This window comes from Rissa tridactyla, chromosome 24 (genome assembly GCF_028500815.1).
Source record: "Rissa tridactyla isolate bRisTri1 chromosome 24, bRisTri1.patW.cur.20221130, whole genome shotgun sequence".
NCBI lineage: Eukaryota > Metazoa > Chordata > Aves > Charadriiformes > Laridae > Rissa > Rissa tridactyla.
This window is the reverse complement of record NC_071489.1, coordinates 1,606,254-1,623,605: the sequence shown is the minus strand read 5'-3', so window position 1 is coordinate 1,623,605 and position 17,352 is coordinate 1,606,254. Positions and strand designations below refer to the sequence as shown.

Sequence of the window (17,352 nt, the reverse complement as noted above, 5' to 3'; positions counted from 1 at the left end):
CCCTCTCCGCAGCCCACCAACTTCACCAACCCCGTTTACGCCACGCTGTACATGGGCGCCCACAACAGCCGCAACTCGCTGGCAAGCACGGACGAGAAGCGGGAGCTGCTGTCGCGGGGTGCGGACGACGACCTGGCAGACCCCCTGGCATAGGGGCAGGACAGGGGCAAAGGGCTGCCGGGCCCCCCGCGCGCGGGCCCAGCACAGACACCCATTGCAGGAGGCAGGCGGGGGCCGGGGGAGCCAAGAGCCACTGTATAAATGTACAAATGAAGGATTATTACTTTTCTATGTGAGCAGTATTATTACCTGTATATTCCCCGGTACCAGGCCTCGGCGCCTCTCATTGCCAGATCCGGCTTCGGTTTATTTTAAATCTCTTTACATTGGGCCCCCCCTTCCTCCCCTGAGCCAGCGTTTGGGAGCAGGGGCTGCGCCGGGACAAAGGCACTGGGGCCGCACGGCCAGGGCTGACGGGAGACGCGGGTCACCGCTGCGCAGGGCGCGGGCAGGAGGGGGGCAGAGCGGGGGCCGTACCCTCCCCAGCTCTGGGCTCTGCCCCCCCCGGCCCCTGCAGCTCCCCTCTACTGGGGGCCGGTTTCCTTCCCCCCTCCCCCCCCCCCCCCCCCCACCCCCGCCAAATCTGCTGCTCCCCGGGTCCCTCCTCCTGCAGCTTGGCCTCTGCCAACCTCCCTCGGTCCCCATTCCCCTCCCTACCCACCTTTTCCTCCACTGTCCCCCCACCCCGCTGCTCCCTCCCGACCATTCTTGGCTCTGCCCGACTGTTCTGGGGGAGAGGGACAAGAGTCCCCACTGCTGCCCCCAGCCCTGTTGCGGCGCGGAGGGTCCCCAGCCCCACGGCCCCTCGCTCAGGCTTGTCGCCTACACCTCACCTGCTCTCCAACATGCACATTTTTTAACAGGAAAAAAAAAAAAGGAAGAAAAAAAAAAAAACAAAAACATGGAAATGACCTAGCTTTTATAGTAGAAATAAATAAACGCATGTGGGGGGAGGGCGGGGGGCGACCCCATCCTTTTATTGGGGGGAAAATGTTTTAATAATTTTTGCTGGATTACTTTACAACTAAACAAAACAGATATTGTTATAAATAAAATTTTTAAAAACTGACGAGCCGGGCTGCTGCTTGGTGGGAAGGGACGTGCTGGGGAGGTGGCGGGGGGGGAGCCCAGGCCCCAGTGCCAGCCGGGCTCCGGGTCCCCCGGTGCGGGGGGCGGGGGGGGGGGGTGCGCGCTCTCGGGGTGCAGCGCTCGGGGGGATGCGTGTGTGTGTATGTGCGCACACGCGTCTGCGACGGCTCCCCACAGCGCCTCCCGGGGCACGCGGCTGCTGCTGCCCCGGCGGCGGCTCCTTCCCGTGCGCGGCGGGGAGCAGAGACACCCCGAGGCACCGGGCACCGAGCGCCGGACACCGAGCGCCGGACACCGGGCACCGAGCGCCGGACACAGGCCTTGCGCCCCGGCGGTGCGCGGTGCCAGAAGCCGCCACCAGGTGGCGCCGCCGCCCTCGAGAACGGAGCGGGGGGGCCGCGAGCGCCGCCCGTGTGTGTGTGCCCCGCGTGTCCTCCGTGTGTCCCCCCCGTCTGCACCCCCCGCTCCGTGCCCCCCCATGGCGCAGGGCCCGGTCCCGCAGAGCCTCCCGCGGGGGGGTGGGGGGGTGCTGGGGCTGAGCTGAGCGAGGGCTGGGGTCGCTTGCCCAGCGTCCGTCCCTCCCCAGTGACCGCTCGTGTGCCGCGGCCACGCTCCCCCCGCGCAGCCCTGGGCACTGGGCCGCGGCCGGCAGGGACGGCCGGGGGGGCACTAGGTGTTGAGGGTGCGGGGCTCGGGATGGACCCCCCCGCGAAGGACCCTCCCTCTCTCCTCGGACGGCAGCGGGGGCCGGAGGGCAGGGCCGGCCGGCCCGGGGTCTCGCGTCCGCCCCGGCGGGCTCGGGCTGAGCGGGACGGGGGTCGGGGCCGGCACGAGCTCGGGGCGTGAGGCCTTTGGGCCGGCAGCCGCCCGCGGCCCCGCTCGGCCGCGCCGTGTGCCCGGGCCGCAGCAGCGGAGCCGGGTGCGGGGTGCGAGGGGAGCCCGCGGCCGTGGCGGGGCCCCCGTGGCACCCCCGGCCTGTGGCTCGGCAGCGCGGGACGACCCTCAGCACCCTCCTTGCCAGCACCCGCCCCCCGCGGATGCCTCCGGCCCCCCCCGGTCCCCTGCGGATGCCGAGCCGAGGACGCGGCTGCTGCCTTTGAAAACCCCCAAACCCCTCTGCAAAGGGATCCGGCGCGGCCCGAGCGCAGCGCGGCCCTCAGATCTATTTCAATACCGGCTCTTTGTTCACTTATCGGTTTCTTATATCTTCTCTAGAGGTTTTTTTCTCCCTTTCCTCTCTCTCCCCCCCCCTTTTCTCTTCTTTTTCCTTCAATCTTTTTTTATTTTTTTAAGCCTTCACTTGTTTCCCCTCGCCATGCTTCTGCCCTCCCAGATCCAAGGCCAGTGGGCTGTTAATTGGGTGGGAGGGGTCTTCCCAGAGCCCCCCGGACCCCTGCAGACCCTGGTGTCCCTTTGCTGCCTGGCGAGACTGTCAGGGACACCGGGACCCCCCCGGGGGTTGGCTCCAGCGATGTGGGGCGAGGCCCCCGGCCGTGCGGGGTAGCGGGTCTGGAGGGGTTGGCCCCCCGCAGCCCCTGGCCCGGGTTCGGCGTCCCCCATCCCTTCCCCCCCCCCGGGTCAACGGGGAACCTGCAGCACTGGGGGGAGCCGGCGCTTGGGTCCCTGGGGGGATTGTTGGGGGTCCTGGCTGGGCAGGGACACTGCCCAGGGGCACTGTCCCCAGCGACACCGCCCGGGGCTGCCGTGGGGACTGTGTGGGGCTGCTGTGGGGCTGGCTGGGACCCTGCAGCCCCACGGTGCCAGGACTCCTCGATCCCCTCGCTCCGCACCGGCGCTGCCCTCTCCTTTCCTTTTCCTTTCTCTCCGTTTCCCTTCATTTCTCTCCTTCTCCCTTTCCGTTGCTTATTTCTCCTTTACCTTTTATTCATTCTGTCTCCACACGTCCGCGCGGTTCTGCAATGCTCCCCCCATCCTGTGCTTGCCCCCAGCCCTGCTGATACCAAAGCCCCTGCTGGCAGCTTCCCGGGAAAGGCGAGTAGATAATAATAGTAATAACAGCAACAATAATAGCAATACCAATAAAGTGATAGTGCTGGGGTGGGATCCCCGCTGAGCTGGGGGGGGATGAGAACACCTGGCAGACCCCTCTGAGGGGGCCGGCACCGGGCTGGAAGGACGAGCACACGCGTGTGCGCACACGTGTGTACATGCAGGCGACGCAGGTTGCATGTCCAGCCTGAGCGCAGTGCATGTGCTGCGGGTGTTTGCACGCTCCAGGGTGTGCAAGGCAGCGGGGCCCATGTGCGGGCGCCCGTGGTGTGTGCGCAGGGCCTGGGGGGCCACCCTGCTGTCCCCCTTCTCTGCTGGAGTATTTGGGGGGGCAGCATCACGGGACCCTCTCCCCTCTCCAGGGCAGGATGGAGGTGGGCAGGACTGTTCCCCCCTCGGTGCAAGCACATCCCCTCGGACAGGAGCAGGACTGGGGGGATCCCGGGGTGCGGGGGTCTGCCGGGAGAGGGGGACAGGACCGGTGGCGCCCCGGGGGGCTGGGGTAACCGGGGAGAGGGGGGGCAGGACCAGGGGCATCCCGGGGTGCGGGGGTCTGCCGGGAGAGGGGGACAGGACCGGCGGCCCCCCGGCAGAAGGGGGTCGGCCCCCCGCTCCCGCCCCTCCCCAGGCCCTGGGCCGGCCCGGGGGGCGCCCCGGGGCGCGGGCAGGCGCTGGGTGCGAGGTCCCCGGGGCGCCCCCCGGAGCCGCCCCCGCCGCCGCCGCCCCGGTGCCCGCCGCCCGGTGCCCCCCCCCGCGGGGGCGGCGGGCCGGGATTGGCGGGGCGCCGCGGAGGCGCCGCCCGGCCCCAGCAAGTCTCCAACTTTCTTCCTGCCTCCCCTGGCCGCCGCCTCCCGCGCCCGCCCCGCCGCGCTCCGCCAGCCCGGGAGCCCCGCGGAGCCCCGCGATGCTCCGCCGCCGCCTGCCCCTGCTCGGGCCCTGGCTGCTGCTGCAGGTACCGGGGGGGACACACCGGGCGCGCCCCGCCCGCGGGCGGCAAAGTTGCCGCTGCCGCCGGGGGGGTGCGCGGTTCCCGGGGGGGGGTGTAATTACCGGCGGGGGTCGCAGTTGCGGGGGGGGGGAGGGTGTTTCGTGCAGTTATTGTGAGGATGGTACGATTCCGGGGGGGTCTGTGCCTTTCCGCGGCGGAGGGGGGGACGTGCAGTCCTGGCGAGGGGGGAGGTCGTGCAGTGGGGGGGGGGGGGGGGGGCGTGCGGCTACTGGGGAGACGGGCAGTTTGGGGGGGGCGTGCGGTCGCGCGGGGGCTCGGGCAGTCACGGAGACAGCGGACAGTCGTGGGGGGGTCGTGCCATCCTGGGGAGGGGGTCGGTCAGTCACGGGGTGGGGACGTTTGCAGGGAGAGTTGTGTGGCGCGGGGGGGGGCACCGGGCAGGGATTGCACAGCGCGGGGGAATGGGGGGGTCCTGCTCGCCCCAAGTTGGAGCGGGCTCGGGGCTGTCCCGCACTCGGCGCGGGGGTGCGGGGCCCCGCGCTCGGACACCGGGCGGAGTTGGGGGCCGGGGGCGCCGGGGGGGCGGGGGGAGAAGCGGCGGGTCCGGCCGCCGGGGCAGCCCCCGTACAGCCCCCCCGGCTGCCAGCAGCCCCCCCCCCCCCCCCCCCCCCCCGCTCCGTTGCAGGGCGCGGAAGGCGCCGTCTGGCAGGTGCGGGGGGGGGGACAGCGATACGCGCGAGACGGAGCCGCGCGTGAGCGTGGGGGCGGCCGCGCGTGGGCGGGTCGGGCCCTCGGGGGGGGGGGGGCTCTGCGGGGGGGACGGGGGGGTGCACTTGTCCCGCAGCCCGCACCTGCAGCACACCTGCGGGGGGGGCGGGTGAGACCCCCCCCACCGGCCGGGGGCCGCGGGGGTGCCCAGCTGCACCCCGGGCTGGGGCGACGGAGGCTCCCGGCCCCGCCGGGGGGGCGAGCGCTGAAACCACCTGCAGAGGCGACGCCTCATCTCTGTCCTGACTTGGTGCGGGCTCAGCTCCAGCCCCCGCAGGGCCTTCACCTCTGCCGGGGGGGGCATCTCCCCCCCACCTCCGTCCCCACCATGTCCCCCGTGGGGGCTCCCAGCCGGGGGGTCGGCGGATTTACCCCAGGGATTTGGGCTTGGCTTTGCCGAGGCGGGTGGGGGGGCTTTGCCTGTTCCTGCCCCTTTGCCTGTCGCTGGCGGCTGGGGAGAGGCTGCTGATGCAGAGACACCCCCCCACACACCCGCAGAGCCCTCCCCGTGATGTCCCCCGGTCCCAGATACTAAATGTTTCCCATGGCCACTCACCCCCGTGTGTCCCCTCTCTGCCACCTCCTCTTGGAGCCCAGCGAGGCTTTTCGCCCCCAGCCAGAGCCGCCGGGTTTGGGGGCTACAGCTGCAACTGGCACTGGTGTCTGTGGTGGTCATGAATGGGAGTGATTTGTCCCCCCCCCCCCCCCAGCCCTGCCGGGGGGGCCGGGCTCATCACCCAGCAGATCTGATTTCCTGACACTCCATTTTTACTTTCTGTGTTTCATGAATAAAATCAAACGAGTCAATTCCCTCTCGGGAATTGGATGCACATCAGGGACCCCCCGCCCCCCCCGCACAACCCTACCCTCCAGGCGAAGGCTCTTGCAACTTGTCTCTCTGTGGCGCGCTCGCTCGGTGTGTATAGACGGATAGATGCGTGTGTGTGCGCGTGTGTCTGTGTGTGGGGGTGGCTCTGCGTGACCCCCCCCCCCCCCTCCCCGTGTCCATCTAACGCAGAGCATCTGTCGGTGCTGGAGCTGCTTCAAGACAAATGGTTTTGTTTTGATGAAATCAGGCACAGGGCGCTGCCCCTGTGTGTGTCGTCCCGTCCCGTCCCCCCCCCCCCCAGCAAAGGCAGCAGCACTGGGGGGCGAGGAGGGGGCTCACAGCCGGGGGGAGCGGGACCATCCCGGGGCACGGGGTGGGCAAGTGGGTGCCAGAGCCTCCTGCTGCGTGGGTGGGGAATAACCCCGGGGGTGCTGGCAGGGGAGGGAGCCCCCACCCCTCTGCGGTGTGGGGCCGGGGCCAGTGAGGGGGCCTGGGGCGTCCTGGCGTGGGCACAGGTTACAGGAGGGGCCGGGGTCCGCACAGGGGAGGGGAAATGGAGCTGTTCCTGCCCCTTGGTCCTCTGGGCCTGCTGGGGAGGAACTTTTCTGGCCCCCCTCATGGGGGACAGGAGGCAGCAGCCCTGTCCCAGGTTGCCGCACTGGACCCAGGCTCCCCAGTACCACGTCCCGCTGGGGCTGTGGTGGGAGCAATGGGCGAAGAGGCAGATGTGGCTGCCCCCCCTGGAGCGAGCACCTGGGGTACAGTGGGAGCGTTCGCCTCCGGGTGTGTGTTTGTGGGCGCGTTCCTGCCGCGGGAAGGACAGACCCCAGGGTGCCTCCCCGCCATGCTGCGTGTTTGCTGATTGTTCCTGCTGGGTGCACGTCTCCCTGCTGGGATGGACAAGCTCTCCCAGCCCAGCGGGTGCCTGTCCCTGCCATGGGGTGCACATCACCTCCCCCGGCCCCCCGCCCTTCCTGGCTGCTGCCACCTGGGATTTGCCTTCCCCGTCCCTGCGCCCGGGCTGGGGGTGGCAGCGCTTGGGCAGGTGGGGGAGATGCTGCCCAGTGCTGCCTGCAGGTGATCTCCCTGCCTCAGCCATCCTCAGCTTTATGTTTATGCATTAGATGTTTTTTTTCCGGGCGTTGAGCATTAAATCTTGGGGGTCCCTCAGAGGAGGGCTGGCCTGGCTTCCCACTGGTTTGGGTCCTGTCCAGTCCCCCAGGTGCACCCAGAGGCAGTGGGAGAGACCCCCGTCCGGGGCAGGTGCCTGGGCACTTCCCGCAGGGTCCTTGGGCTCAGAGGGCGGCTGTGATTTTGCAGAGAGGAACCTCCTGACCTTCCCAGGAAGCGGGTGCCAGCCTTGGCCCTGCGGTCCCCGATGCCTGGGTGATGGCATGATCCACACCAGGTGCTGAAAAAGAGCCAGCGGTGGCAGAGGGCGGCGTGCCACCGCCCCAGAGCAGGCAGGAGTGACCAGGGTGCAGCCGGGATGGAGAGCGGGGTGTGGTGGCTCGGTGCAGCAGTGGGGCTGGAGCCAGGACCCCGAAGGTCGTTCCTCACCCCTGCTCTGTCCCCATTGCCAGCCTGCGCCTTTGCAGGAACCTGCCTCCCCACACCGTGCCTCGGTTTCCCTCCTTCCTGGGGGAGGAGGTGAGAGAACGGGTGTCTGCAAAGCACCTGGAGTGTTGCTGGCAGGTTTTTCTTTCCTGGATTAACCCTTCCAGGAAAATCCTGCCTTGCGGTGCCGGTGGCCGTGCCAGCAGGAGGCTGGTGGCATGGGACACCAACCTCCAGGAAACTCACCGGCTTCCTTCCCTTTCCCTTGCTGTCACCCAGGAGCTGTCGCACCTCCGTCCGCTGGGCTGTTGGCTGACAGATGGCTTCACTCTTAAGCAGATGCTGCCAGCCCTTTTGGTGCAAGGACACCCCTATTCCCCACCCCCAGCTTCCATTAACGGGGAGAGTTTAACCCTTTCATGGCTCAGAGACGTGTACCCCATTTGGGGCCAGGGGAGGGGAAATGGGGTTTGGGTGGTGGCACAGCCCTGCAAGCCCCTGTCTGGGCAGGGGTCCCTCGGGGGGCAGAGCTGCAGGGACCAGCCCCAGCAGGATGGTGCCCGGATGGCACCCGCTGGGGTGGGGGCAGCAGCTCCGAGTGTCCCCCCTCTCCCGGCTCCTGCGGGTCTCCCGAGTGGAGCGTGGCTGCGGCGGGCGCTGTGTGCTCAGCATGGCTGAGCTAATCTATCGCCAAACAAACACACACTGTTATTCTGAAAGAAGGTTTCCAAGCGACTCATTTCCCTTTTTTTAATAACTCTTCCCTGTGGTGCCCTTTGCACCCCGAGCTGGGAGATTCAATAAGGCTGGAGCCTGGAGCGTGGCGCAGCTCAGCCTCCCGCCGGGGGGGGGGGCCGCGGCGGGGTAGGGGGGGCACCCAGGGGTGCCCCCCAGCCAGAGCCACTCCTGCTCTTCCGCCGTGTTGTTCTGGCTGAAATCCGGGGCCTGCTTTATTGCTTTTCCCCCCCTCTCTTGTTTTTAATTGCCAGTTTTCTGCCAGGTACCGGCGGGGGGGGCTGGGAGGGGGTGGCCCGGGCTGGGACACGAGGCAGCCGGCGAAGCGCGCGCTTCCCCCTGCCACAGTGCCCCGCTGCTAATCGCACCCACGCCAATTAACACTCCCAGATTAATGACTTTTGTCCCCCCCCCCCCGCCTTCCCTGCATCCACAGTCCTGGCCACTGGTGGCCCAACAGTGGGCGATGCCGTGCTGAGACCCTGGTAGCCGAAGCCTCCCCCCGCCCCCCCACTTGCCCTGGCCAAGCTCCAGCATCTCTGAAGAGCTGCCTGGCTCAGCCTTCGCGCTCGGGTGCTGAAGGTAAATGGCCCAGGAAAGATGAAGCTTCCTCTCCAGCCGCTTGGATTGCTGCTAAAGAAATAATCACGTCCCTGTGCCCGTGTTCTCCCCCCCCCCCCCCGCCTTTTTTCCTGATCGCTGTTGCAAAAGGAAAGTCATTGTGGAAATGAGCGCCCAGCCTGCAGAAACCGTCGGCTGCGAAGAGCCTGCAGGGCCCTGCGCTCGCGGGGGGATTCATTTTCCCCTCCCCAAATAAATCCCCACTGGAGCCGGTTGCTGGGAGCGGGGCTGGCCCGGTGCCACCAGCCCTGTCTGGCCCTTGTCACTGTCCCAGCAGCTGGGCTGGCCGCGGCGGGTGTCAGGGTGGGCAAAGACCCTCTCATTTCTCCTCTTGTCCCCCCAGCACCGGGCAGCGGAGCCTCCGTCCTCAGCGAGCGGGGCGATGCTTTACGCCGCTGCGCCTGCCTGGGTGTGGGGGCCTGGGCAGGGAGGTGCCTGCGAAACGGGGCTGAATCCGGCCCCCGGGGGTCACGAGGGGCTCCCAGGGGCCGGTGGGCTGCAAGGACCCCTTGTCCCCTGCTCCTGGCAGGAGCCGCTGCAGGGGGGCACGGTCCTCGTGACCCCGGGAGGGTGCAGCCCCAGAGGAGCTGCGGCCCCAGCGATGCCCTTGAGGGTCCCCTGGGTCTCTGGGGGGGGTTAATCGGCCTCTGCTGCTGAGGGGGATGCGGGGGACAGACATGTCCCTGATGCTGCTCCTCCCTTCCTTCTTCTGGGGAGAATGAACCCTGGCTGGACCTGGGAATGTGCCGGGGAGGAGACGGGGAGGTGCAGTGCTGGGGGGGGCACGGGGACGGGGTCCCTGTTGAGGGGACAGCCCCGCATTCGCCCCTCTCCGCGGTGACCTTCACACCGGCCATGTCTCATCGGGGGGGGGGGGGGGGGCGTGTGGTGCAGGGGGGAGAGGGGGCTGGAAATGCAATTTATGATCCCGCCTGATACAATCTTATAAAATTTCCCGGGCACACTCGAAATTACATTTCCATAGCTCAGGAGAAGCGATCTCCTCGCACGCCGATACCTGCCACTTTTATGGCTACATTTATTGCAATAATAAAGTGAAACGGTGAGGCGAGGGGCTGGGGGGGAGGAGAGGCAGCTGTGCAGAAGGTGGGGGGCTGCGTCCCTGGGGGCCTGGGGTCCCTCTGGTTTAGAGGGGGCTCAGGGGAGCTGCCACCTCTCTGCACCCCCCGGAAAAACCTCACCTGCCAAAGAGCCGGGCAGCGCTGGAGGGGTGGGGGGCGCCCTGCAGCCCCCTCCACTGCGGGGAAACTGAGGCAGAGCCACAAGGGCCGAGGCGGGGGAACGCGGGCGTCCTGGCTGGGCACCCGTCGCTGCCGGGGATGCGGGAGCGACCTGGGAACGGTCCCTGCTGGCACTGCCTCTGTTTCCCCACACGCCGCCTGCGTGAGCTGCCCGCCCCTGCCTGCGCCTGAGCGTGAGGGGTCTCAGCCGAGGGGGCCACGGCCCCGGCACCGTGCGGAAAGGGAGCAGCCCCCCCCACTCCCCGCTGACCCCCCACCCCATGCGGTGCCAGGGCCGCCAGCCGAGCCAAGCCAGGCGTTCCAGGCAGGCTGGGCTCCGGCTGCTCCGGGGGACGCTGGCCACGCGCTGCCTGGGCGAGTGGGATTCAGTTTCCTCCGAGCCCATCAGCTGCACGTCCCCATCCCTCCTGCCACCCCCGTGTCCCCTCGCCACTGGCTTGTGCACATCCGCCTGCACACCCCTCTCCCCCTTCCCGCTCCGTTTATCTCCTCATTTTCTCATTCATTCCCTTTTCTTCCTTGAGTCCAATGAGTCACACAAGCCCTGAATCCTTTGCCTGGTGCCGTCTCCTCCCTTCTATTATATTTTTTTCCTTTGCTCTTAACAGCACTTTTCTTTTTCACCCGTGGGGGGAGAGACTGGGGATGTACATTTTTCCCCGCTCCCCCCCCCCCCAGCCACCTACCAGCTCCTGTCTCACCATGAAGCCCTTAAAAGTAATAAATAAATAAAACAACGGCTGAGAAAAGAAAAGGCAGGAAACGAGTGACAGGGAAAAGGAACCAAAACGAAAGAACGAAGAAGGAGGGAAAAAAAAGTCCTACTCGGGCTATGAAATATTTATTAGCCAGCGCGTGCCGAGCGCGTTAATAAAGCCGCAGCATTTGCATATTTTTTCCGTCTGCAAGGAGCGAGGTGTCTGTTTAGGGGGTGAAGGCAAACGCGTCTGTGGGAAGCCGATTTCTCCCGGCCCTGCGCAGGTCGTGCTCCCGCACGAGGTGACGCCAGCCCTCGTGCGAGGGTCACTTCAGGCAGCGGCGTCCCCAGGAGCAGGACCCTGGTGCGGCTCCTGCCGTGGGCAGCGCGTGCAGGATGGGTGCCGGCAGCTCCGCGGTGCTGGAATGACCCAGGGCTGGGTTTTGGCTCTGGGGAGCTCGTCCGGGCTCTGTCCCCACCGAGGACATGCTGGCGCTGGGAGTTTGCCCATCCTGGCGCTGGGGGTCCACTGCTGGACTCACCTTGCGCTTCTGGTCGGCGGCCCCCGGGCGCTCCCCAGCTCCGCCAGCACCTGGGACCCAGCCCAGGGCTGCCCCCCAGCAGGTTAATTCATTGCCCCGGCACCAAGGGGTCATGACCGCAGATTCGCCTCACGGGGACTTTCATCGGCAGCCCACCGCTCGCCGGCCCCGTCTGCGCTGGCCGAGGCGGCGCGGCACGCTGGCACCCCGCGGGGCAGGGGCATGGCCGTACCCCGACACGTGCTGGGGCTGCTGCGCACGAGCGCGATCGTCCCGGGGTGCGCAGAGATGCCGAGGAGCAGAGGCTCCCCGGCAAGGGCACACAGGCAGGGCCACCTCGCTTCATGTGTGCGCGTGTAACTGCGCGTGTACGCGCACAGACACCCTTGCAGGGACGTGCAGGACGTTTGTGCACACAGCTGCACGCAGAGCAGAGCGTGCGGACAGAAGCAACCGCAGGCATTTGTTGCATCCACCTGCACGCTTGCTGCAGGTGCGCACCGGGCCGGGTTGGCGCTGGGCGATCTTGGTGCGCGCCTGCTGGCCCCCGAGGGTGTGCACACGGGGGGCACGCGTGCCCCACGCGCGCACCCACGCGCAGTCGTTTGGACGCGTGTTGCACGCTCGGGTGTGTGCTCGGGTCCCTCCCCGCAGCCCAGCAGAGCCCACCGCCGCACCGCGTCACCCTGCCACCGCATTAGCACCCGCGCGGCGCCGGAGAGATAAATGGGAGCTGTCAGAGGCACCTTGTTTGCTGCTAACCTTTGGAAATGCCACACCGCCCCGGGCTGTGCTGCGCCGGGGGGAGCGGGCCCACGGGGATTGTCGCTCACCACCTCCAATTAATCTCCTTGCACTAACGAAGGCAGCGGGGTGACAGGGGAGAGGCCGGCTTGACCCCGCGCCCACAGGGAGAGCTGGAGACCCCGATCAGCAGATCGGCGCCAGCTTTGCCACCGACCCCCACCAAGGCGCGGGGACGGCTTGGGGACAGGTGCAGGGGACAGGCTGGATGTGGGGACAGGACCTTTGGTGAGGGCTGTCCTGGCTCAGGCAGGGGCTGGTTTGCCTTGAGATGGCACCCATCAGCCACAGCCCTGTTCTCGGGGCGCTGGGAGCTCACTGCAGCCCGCGCTGGGGCAGCGGATCCACCCGCCCCTCCCTGCACTGATCCGCTCCCCTCCACCAAGGTGACCGTAGGTCTCAGGGGAGCAGCTGACGGCGCTCGGTACCGCCAGCAAATGGGATGTGAGTGGTCATCACTGCCGGTCCTGACAAGCCAAATTGATGCCGGCACCGAGAGCCTTCCCGATCCCTCCGCAACCACCCCCAGCCCTTCCTGCATCCTTGCTTGGCTGCTGGTGCACACGCGGAGTGACACACGGGTGCCTGCGGATGCACGGCAGCCCTGCACAGCCCCCCATGCGCCCGAAAAAGTGCAAAAGGGGCTTGAGAGCAGCAAAACCGTACACCATTGTCTTGGGGTGATGCGTGGATGCAGCAGCGCCTGCATGTGTCACAGTAAAAACCAAGCGTGAATGGTTGGTCGAATGGTACTGAAACACACGTGAGTGGTGCATGGCAGCCGGAGCCCAGCATGCCTCGGAGCCGGGCATGGCCCCCCGCTGGCACAGGGGACACATCCCTGTGCGGCCGTGGAGGGAGGGGGCTCCGCGCACACCCGAGCAGGGCCAGGCGGCGCTGGGACCCCCACGGACACCCATGGAGCGTGTCCGAGAGGTTCACGTGCACACGTGTGCGTGCTGCACCCCAACCGCTCACAAGCAGAAACATGAATATTTAAGACGAGGTGTGAGTGGGACCTGCCCTGAATGCCGACAGCGCTGGCAGGGTGCAGGGGGGTGACCTTGGCTCCCCTCAGCGCTGTCGTGGAAGAGGCTTGACGTGGCCCCGCTCCACCGTGCCCCTTCTCCGCAGGCTCCGAGACCCCCGGCCAGCCAGGGGAAGCCGTCCTCCCAGGGCTGCAGCAGGGGCTCGGCTGGGGAGGGTCTCCCCCACACCCCCCACAGCCCCAGACCGCGCTCCTGCTGCAATCGATAGCCCTGGCCGCATCGGCAGTCGCTGCCCTGCTCTGCAATTCCCTTTCATCCCCCGCTCCCCCAGCGGCTCCCGGGGAGGGGGGAGGCTGCCAGCCTGGCCCCTCGCCCTGAGGGGCTGGGGGGCACCGCTCTCCCTGCAGGGACGGCGCCTCTTTCCCCAGGGAGAGCCCAGCCCTGCCCCTGCCCCACAGCCCCTGGTTCCCCCTGACCCGTCCTCCTGCCTGAGCCTGGCCTGGGGACCTGCAGCCCCCAGTAACGCAGGGGGCTGCTGTGAGCATCCCCTTCCCTGGTACATGCCCATCCCCATCGCGTCCACTCCCCACTGCCTGCTTGTCCCTGTCACTTCCCTGTCCCTACTGCATCTCTGTCTGCATCCGTTCCCCTTCCCACCCCCATCGCATCCCCATCTCCACTGCATCCCCCTCACCGCTAGCAGGGGCTGATGGAAGGGGGGTGAATTAGAAAGGGAAACTGAGGCAGAGGGAGGAAGGCTGGGGTGGCGCATGGAGCACTGCTGGGGGGAACCCGCCGTCCTGGCGCTCAACCCTGGCTGAGATGGAAAGCCAGCGCAGAGCTCAGAAACCTCCAGAAATCTTTCCTGGGCTGGTGGGGGCTTGGGCAGCGTGTGCTTGTGTGCGCGTGTTCCCCCGTGGGCTGCAGTCTCTGTGGGTGGGTTCTGGGGGCTCCCCTTCCAGCTGCGGGGTTCCCGGTGCCCCTCGCCTGCCTGTGCTTGTCCCGGGGTGAGGGAGGGCCACTGCCTCCCCAGGGTGGACGCGGGGGGGCTCCTGGGTGATGAATATGTATGAGTGGGATTGTTGGTGGGCCGTAGGTGGGGCGCAGGGGGAGCAGAGGTCTCGCTGGGGCCACTGTCGTTGTCTCCCCCTGCAAAAGCCGCTCTCCTGGCCGGAGGGGGGGGTGCTGGGGGGCTGCCCTTCTCCCCCTCCCCCGTTTATCTCTCCATCTCTCGGTCCTGCCGCGCTCGCTCCCTCTCTCGCTGCCTGGTGAAGGCACCCGGCTTTGAAGCTGCGTTGAAATATAGATAAGGGCGAAGGCAGCAGCCGCACTCAAAGAGAGATTGGGGCGGGAGCCAGGGGACGGCCAGAGCGGGGCGGGGGGCTGCGGGGATGCTCAGCTGCAGCTTCCCACTGCACAGCCCCTTGTCCCCCTGCTCTGGGCCGGGCTGAGACCCCGCAAATCCTCCTCCCCTGCCCACAGACCCGGGGCCGGGCAGCCCTGCCCGGAGCTGCGGGTTCCTGGGGCAGAATGGCCGGTACCGGCAGCAGCCCTGGCTGCCTGAGCGGAGCGAGCATACGCCAGAGCAGATTTACAGGCTCAGCCCAGCACAGGCAGCATTACAGGGATAAGGCAATAGATCCCGCAGACAGCAGCGCGCAACCTGGCCGGAGGCTCCGGCTCGGCAGCTGGAGAGGAGCGGGGCAAGAGGGGGCCCGTGGCCGGGGCAGCCCCCCCAGTGCTGTTCCAGCCCTGGTGGGTGCCCAGCAGGGACTGGTCCCCGCATGCAGACCTGCCTGGCCGCGGAGGAGGGGGCCCGGGGGGCTCACCCGTCTCTGGTGGGGGGCATGGGAAGAGCACATGGCGCTCCGAGGGGGAAACGACATCGAGCCGTGCTGACAGCGCTGCAGGGCAGCTGGTGCCAGGATGAGGACCCAGCGATGGCAGGCAGGAGCCATCCCCAGCCCCTCCTGCCCTGCTTCCAGCCCCACTGGCTCGGACTCAGCGCTGAGGCATGCCTCAGTTTCCTATGGGGGGCACAGCCCCCCTATTCTCCCCCCAGGCGCTTCCAGCTGGCGCCTCTGCTCGCCGCCCTCCTTCCCTGCTCCCTCCTCCCTGCGTCCCCCTCGGGAAACAGGTCGTCCAGAGCAAAAAAACTGCCAGAGCAGCCTGAGCACCTGCCAGCTCACGGGCGACAGTGATTGACGAGGCCGGGGCTGACGGAGCAGCATCCTGCGCGCCGGGAGCAGCTGGCAGGGCAGGCAGGGGCACGCCAGGCACCGGGGTGTGGAGCCAGGAGCAGCCAGGCTGAGGGATGGGGAAAGGGGGGGGTAGGCGGGCTCGGGCAAGAGAGGGACATGGGACACGTCAGAGACGGGGTCCCAGGGCTGAAGAGGTGCCAGCTGGCTCTGCTCATCGCTGCTGAGCCACGCGATGTTGGTCCCGGCAGCCAGACGGGCAGAGTGATGGCTGTGGGGAACCTCAGGAAGGGGACACTGTGGTCCCATCCCTGCTGGCGCTGGCGGGAGGCGTGTCCCAGCCCCCTCAGTGTGCGGGGTCCCTTTCTCGACCGGTGTGTCTGGGAGCTGCTGCGTGACACCCTGGCACTGGCATCTCCAGAGGGTCCTGGTGTGCCTGTGCCCATCAGCGCCTCCTTAACGGGGCTCACAGCTCACCCAGGTGGGAGAGACCAGGCAGCTGGTCTCCATCGCAGCCCCCTGCCTCGATTTACCCCACCGGGAGAGGAGCTGCCTCTCCTCACCCTGGGAGAGCCCTTGCGAAGCGCTCCTGGCTCTGTGTTGGACATGGTGGTGTCCCCATGACGGTGCAGGGACCTTGCGGCTGTCTGGCGTTTTCCTCCCCTCCGCTGCCCATCTTTTCTGCTTTTATTGCAAATTCCCTCCCTTGCTGGAATGCAGAAAGTGATGCCAGCCCCCCTCCACCTCCCGGCAGAGCAACGGGTCCCTGCCCATTCCTCGTGTGCCCCCCCGCACACAACGCACCCCACTCCTCCGCCGCGTCTGCCCGGTGCAATTATCCTGGAGGGCGGAGCGGCTGCCGTGCAGCCTGGTGGGGGTCTCTGTAATTTCAGCTGCAGATCAGAGGCAGTGGGTAATGCAATTAGGCTTTCCTGGCAGGCGGCGCGGGGCTCTCGTGCCTCCCCCTCTCCGTACACGCTGCTGCCCCCCAGCCCCCTGCGTTTTAATGGGCCGCAGCTGCGGTGGGGCAGGCAGTCATGAATTGTCCGGTGTCCTGCTTCTTCCCGTCGCCGGGCCGTGGGTGATGCTGCAGAAGCAGCCCTGGCTCCCGGGGTGTCGGGGACAGCCCTGTGCAGGGATGAGCAGGGCGTGGGGGTGGCACGGGCAGGGTGCAGACACGCTTGGCTCTGGGCATGGCTGGGGGCATGGTGGACCGAGGGGTATGGTGCTGGAGGGGTGCACGGCCACAGGAAGGGTGCAGGAGGGGTACACAGACACGAAAGGGTGCATGGGGACAGGCAGGATGATGAGCAAGGGGGTGGCAGGCACAGCTCGTACAGGCTCTGCCCTCTTTCCCCCAGACGGTGTGTGCCGGGGGTCACATCGCCAAGACCCTGGGGTACCTGGAGCTGGGCACCTCTGGCCTCCTCAAGGATGTCCCCTACGGCGCCTTGAAGCCCCCGATGCTTGACCCCAGGCGGCTGATTCCGGCTGAGCCCCCCCGGGGCGCGGGGACACCCTTGGGCGATGCCCGGAGCCCCTGGGACTGGCAGAAGAACCAGACGGCCGGGGAGCTGCCGAGCCCCCGTGCCCGCCGCAAGCCCTCGCTCAAGTCCGGCCGCACCAAGAAGATCTTTGGCTGGGGTGACTTCTACTTCAACATCAAGACGCTGAAGTTCAGCCTGCTGGTGACAGGGAAGATCGTCGACCACATCAACGGGACCTTCAGCGTCTACTTCCGCCACAACTCCTCCAGCCTGGGAAACGTCTCGGTCAGCATCGTGCCCCCCTCCAAGGCGGTGGGCTTCGAGGTGCTGGTGCCAGCCCCCCCGCCGCTCCCCCGCCCGCCCCCCCAGCAGAGCACCCTGCCCGAGGGGCGCCCGGCCAAGGCCCTCAACTGCCACGTGGAGTACGAGAAGACCAACCGGGCGCGGAAGAACAAGCCCTGCCTGTACGACCCCTCCAAGGTGTGCTTCACCGAGCACACGCAGAGCCACGCCGCCTGGCTCTGCGCCAAGCCCTTCAAGGTCATCTGCATCTTCATCTCCTTCCTCAGCATCGACTACAAGCTGGTCCAGAAGGTCTGCCCCGACTACAACTTCCAGCACGACAACCCCTACTTTGGCTGACGGCCGCAGGAAGGGGCGGCGGGCGCCGGAGCTGGGGGCAGATGGGGGCCGGGGGCTCCCGCACCCCGTCCCGGCTGCACAGTGCCCCACATCACCCCCGTACCACCCACCCC

The 17,352-nt window shown here is 67.5% G+C and overlaps 2 protein-coding genes across 2 annotated transcripts in view; both read left to right on the top strand.

Annotated features, from left to right (window-relative positions):
* Positions 1-291, top strand: part of LRP1 (LDL receptor related protein 1) — an 86,318-nt gene extending 86,027 nt beyond the window's left edge. The window contains 1 exon segment of the mRNA XM_054183248.1: positions 13-291. Within this exon segment, the coding sequence (XP_054039223.1) occupies positions 13-153 (141 nt within the window). The 3' untranslated portion in view covers positions 154-291.
* A 3,711-nt stretch (positions 292-4,002) lies between these two features.
* On the top strand, positions 4,003-17,318 carry NXPH4 (neurexophilin 4). Its single transcript, XM_054183266.1, has 2 exons — positions 4,003-4,111; positions 16,472-17,318. Exons 1-2 carry the CDS (start codon positions 4,064-4,066, stop codon positions 17,237-17,239), a joined length of 816 nt encoding a protein of 271 aa, XP_054039241.1. The 5' UTR covers positions 4,003-4,063; the 3' UTR covers positions 17,240-17,318.
* Positions 17,319-17,352: the final 34 nt, after the last annotated feature.

Coding starts and splice junctions, on each gene's coding strand:
- NXPH4 (XM_054183266.1), top strand. CDS start 4,064: ATGCTCCGCCGCCGCCTGCCCCTGCTCGGGCCCTGGCTGCTGCTGCAG. Junction 4,112..16,471: donor GGCCCTGGCTGCTGCTGCAG/GTACCGGGGGGG, acceptor TCTTTCCCCCAG/ACGGTGTGTGCCGGGGGTCA.